At 48.4% G+C, this 4,848-nt stretch overlaps 2 protein-coding genes across 2 annotated transcripts; both read right to left on the bottom strand.

The window, feature by feature from the left end:
• Positions 1–225, bottom strand: DFJ58DRAFT_640821 (uncharacterized protein; the record flags this gene model as incomplete). Its single annotated transcript, XM_041381345.1, has 1 exon — positions 1–225. A coding segment is annotated over one exon (225 nt), but the record flags the coding sequence as incomplete, so codon positions are not given.
• Positions 226–560: 335 nt separating this feature from the next.
• Positions 561–1,177, bottom strand: DFJ58DRAFT_740197 (uncharacterized protein; the record flags this gene model as incomplete). Its single annotated transcript, XM_041387080.1, has 3 exons — positions 561–641; positions 697–905; positions 964–1,177. 3 exons carry the CDS (start codon positions 1,175–1,177, stop codon positions 561–563), a joined length of 504 nt encoding a protein of 167 aa, XP_041234539.1.
• Positions 1,178–4,848: the final 3,671 nt, after the last annotated feature.

Raw genomic sequence — 4,848 nt, 5'->3', positions numbered from 1 at the left:
TCTGACAATCCTTCCCGAAAATGCAATCATGCACCCCGGATCGTACCTTAACTCCAGCTGCAGGCTTGGCATACTCATCCAAGCATTAGAATAATTCCCCACGCTAGTGAGAATATCGAAGCATTTGGAAATCGATGAGGGGTCTCGATGATTCGGGGTTTCCCGATTGCATATGACGGTGAGGCTGTTAAACACCGTTGCCCAGTACTGGAGAGTCTCTGATATCTTCGGCAGTTCCCTTGCTTTGTGCCTTTTCTCCGAGGCTCGCAAAGGCTTGCAACCCTGCCCAGTACTGCTCAGGATGCATCACCCTGAGTGCCGCTGTGGCAATGGCTGCTGGCCTCACAATGGCTTTGAGGATTGTTCTCGGAGGATGGTCCCTTCAATGATGCAGATACCTCCGGATCGGACTGATTCTATGGGATTGGTGAGTTTAACTACCATGATCGCCATCTCATCAGATCCTACCTCGTGCCCCTGCTGAAACCATGCCGGAGATAAATTAACGCATCCGGGAGTTTAGGACATCATTTTCCGAGCTTGGTGTGAACCACTGTTGATTAGTCCGCCAAATCCCCATCGAGCTTTATGCTTTGTTCGAGCATGGGAGCTAGCAAATCCGAGGCCGCCCAAATTTTATTCTGTACGTACCATTTGATGTTCAATATCCATCCAGTCACAATATATATAACACACCTGGGTGGCATCGGTCAAGGCATCTGGGAGGTACCATGCGATGATGGCACCGGATGCATCAAGAATTGTTGCGGGTATGTCGATCAACTTTGTGCCCTCATGGCCAGGAGGACACCTCTCGAGCAACTTTTCCTCTCTCTCTTCATTACGCCCTGTGTCCTTTGGGGAGATCAATTTGCTATATCTTGCAATATCAATCGGCATCTGAACTGTGATGAAGCAATTTGACTGATAAAACGAATTTTCCGAATCTGCAGGAAGACTCACTGGGATTTTTATATGCCTTTATGAGCCGATCAACCAATTGATCACAAGCCATCACCAGATCAGTGTCTAGGTTTGGAGAAGGTATAACTGGGTCTCCTCCTGTCTTCTCTGCATTGAATTTCTGTTCCGTATAATCACATGCCACGTGAGTGACAGTCAGGGCCCAAGTGCGCAAGAGGGTTATTTCATCATCGGAAGTGGAAGAAACATCCATGATTGAATTGATCTTGTGAGATCAGAAGCTGAATCCTGAATGTCCGCACTTTGGTGTTAAAGGGGGTGGAGATTGAGAGGATCAGATAAGGGAGCCTTGGATGATCTGAGCTTTCAAAGATCTATTTCTCTTATCATCTATTGCTCAATGAAATACCACATGATTGGAAGTCTGTTGGATGTCAGATACTCGTTTGTCGAGACCCGGGCCTCGGATCTCGGTACGCTTCACTCGATTTTGATACCCGGGACACCATAGTTGGAACTTGTCTCGAATCTCAGGTCTCGGGTCTCGGGCGTCGGGTCTCGGGTCTCGATGGTCGGGACTCAATATACGGGACTCGTTGGTCGGGACTCGATACTCGATTGTCGGGATTCAATGGTCAGGCGTCGGGTTTCATGACTCGGTAGTCGGGACTCAATAGTCGGGACTCGATGGTCGATTTTCGGGATTCAATAGTTGGGGCTCAGATATTGGTACACTTCACTCAATTTTCGGTGGTCGGAACTTGGCATTTGGCATTTGGTAGGCTTGGATGATGTTGGCTTTCAAAGATCTATTATCATCCATTGCTCAATGAGATACCAGATGATCGGAAGTGTGCTGGACATCACATATTCGTTTGTCGAGACCCGGGTCTTGGAACTCGGTACACTTCGCTCAAGTTTCCACTTCACCCCTTTGCAAAGCTCCGTGCCATACCACATCATTAGATGACTTTGAATAATCACCTCCTTTTATTTGGATGATATACAACTAGCTGAGCTCCATCATGTCTACAATTATCATTCTCCTGGGCCCACCCGTCTATCTTATATACCCCCATGTCGGCCTACCCATCTATGCAATATATGTCTCCCGTCAGCCCACCTGTATATAATACATCTTTTACCACTCCCTTGGCCCACCTGTCTACAAAATAATATTAATTCGTCGGCCCACCCGTCTAATATGATATATATCTGGGCCCACCTGTCTATGTGATAACAAGCACCCTTGATATACCCGGCTATTTGATACATATCTACCTTGGTACACCCATCTACATAATATCCAACTACCTTGGCCGATCCATCTATTGAAAATTCATGTCCATCGGCCCACCCATCTACTTTACATATTCCCCACCTGGGCCCACCCGTCTCCATCGGGAATAATAACACTCCCGGCCCATCCGTCACAGTCGAGGATATATCTACCCTCGGCCCATGGTCCGCTGGCCCGTATCATACGGGATATTATGCACGTCCGTCCACTCGTATAATACAGAGATATGTTACTGCAATATGTGCTATGACATGGACCACGGAGCAGAACTGCGAGACAAGAAGAAGGCAAGACACCGCGCATCTCAGTATGTGGTAGAGGGAGAGAAGCTATGGCGGCTTAGAGGAGGCACGGCGACAAGAGCAAGAGCTAGAGTGGAATGCATTACAAAAAGGGAGGCCCTGGAATTAGCAACACAGACACACATGGAAGGCAGGCACTGGGGAAGGGACGCGATCAAAATCGCCCTCCTAGACCACATATGCAGCCCAAAATTGGACGCAACAATCCTTACAGCAATTAAGGACTGCCCAAAGTGCAAAATTTTCGGACCCACTCATATCCATTCCCTTTTAGAACCTATCACGAGGCGTCATCCATTTGAGTTGCTAGTAGGGGATTACCTATCATTGCCGAAGGGAACAAACAGGTACAACACCCTAGGTGTATACCTCGACGTCTTCTCACAGCATGTCTGGGTGTTCAAACATAAGGGAGCAGGCAAGGCAAAAACAACCGTCGAAGGACTAACGCAGATTTTCAGCGGGTTCATAAACCCAGAGACGTTCATGTCCGACGGCAGGAAACACTTCAACAACAACGCCGTTAAAGAGTTTTGTGAGTCGAGAGGGTGCAAACTGCACATAGTTGCGGTGTATTCGCCATGGATCAATGGACTAGTGGAAGGGGCTAACAAACTTCTATTACACATCCTTAAACGGTTATGTGCACCGAACCTAGGAGAAGACGAACCTCAAAACGCTGCCTGGGACAGCCTCCCAACAACCTGGCCTAAACACCTCGACAACGCAGTACACGCCCTCAATAACCGCCTACTACCAGCCCTGAAGTTCTCCCCAAAAGAATTATTGCTTGGCCTTATTGTCAACACCAAGCCCACACCATTAGCAGAGAGCTCCTCGGTGGTCAGACCGTCAGACGCGCTAACGCAGATCGCGTATGTCGAACAACAGCGCCTAGACTGCTATGAAGAGATAGTCCGCCATGCCATTAAGTGCAAAGCTGCATTTGACAAAAGAATACTGCAACGTGCACCAGGTGAAGTCCTTTTCAAACCAGGCCAATTAGTCCAAGTCTACTGCAATGACCTAGACTACACCTTCAAAACCAAACAAAAACTTTTACCCAAATGGTCAGTTCCGCAATGAATCAGATCCAGACTCCGGAACTCTTACAAATTGGAGACGTTAGAAGGAGTTCTATTGCAAGGAGAGTATAGCGCACGAAGGCTAAGATCGTTCACCCCAAGAACAGGAACCACATTGGCAAAGAAACAGGAAGAGTACAAGACAAGATTGGAAGGAAGAGGAGTTGAGGACACCCAAAGGCAACCAGAGGTCGAAGAGGCCGAAGAAGACGAAAGAGAAACAGAAGAAAACAGCACGCAAAACAACAAAGAAGCAGACAAGAAACAGACAAAGAAGATGAAGAGGAAGAAGAGGAAGAGTGAGTGAGTGAGGGCGTCGAGGGCGGCGCCATCTCTTTTTAGGGGGGTGCATGGACCAGGGGTCCCAAGGACAAGAGCCACACACCAAGAGCCTGTCGGCTCTTTCCTTAGCTTAGTCAGCAGGTAGCATAAGCCTGAGCCTGTTCGTAGTGTACATCATCATCTCCACTCGTTGAGCCTTGTTCCAAGCTCAGTCCATTGGCCACTGCTCCACCACCATAATGGTGAGAGAGTTTACAGCTTGGCCTGGACATCGGGTTCCGGGATTTGGGGGAAGCTTATCACCGGTTCATCTGGCCTGATTAGGATATTCAACACTGTCACTTGGGAGCAGATCACCGTACTTAGAGGTCACACGGACCGTGTCATCACGATCTCCTTATCTAGGAACAACCGGGCGTAGCTATTTTGATGCGGTCCTGCCGTGCCTGCCGCGGTCATGACGCGCAAGTGACGCAGCACTGACGCGGCACTGATGAGTCTTGACGGGGCTACTGATGCACTAGTGCAACTCATTTCTATATCCTATATTCGACTTTCACATCAAGTTGTATGGGTTCATGATCATTCCTTCGTTGATTTCATTCACCATAGGCACATATACTACTAGCCAGTCCTCAACTAATGACTATTTTCTTGGAACTGACGAGCCTTGACGCGCCAGTGTTCTACACTAAGGACACATACTACTAGTCGCATCAGCCAATGACTATTTTCTTTTCCTCCCTCTCTGGACCCTCTTTGAAGCACGTCGACGCTTAACTGGTGCGCATTCTTCAGCTGGCAGTGAAGGGCGACGTTTCACGGGCGCAATATCTTCTTCAGCCGGCAGTGAAGGAGCTACAATGTCGGACAACTCATCTGCAGACGTGGCATAAGAGTTGTCGCTGAATAAGGGGCCGCGCTGTCAATCACATCGGTTAGAGGCTTATAGAAC

Source organism: Suillus subalutaceus, assembly GCF_016647625.1.
Source record: "Suillus subalutaceus strain FC151 chromosome Unknown DFJ58scaffold_944, whole genome shotgun sequence".
NCBI lineage: Eukaryota > Fungi > Basidiomycota > Agaricomycetes > Boletales > Suillaceae > Suillus > Suillus subalutaceus.
The sequence above is the reverse complement of the archived record's forward strand: the minus strand, read 5'-3'. Positions and strand labels throughout refer to the sequence as shown.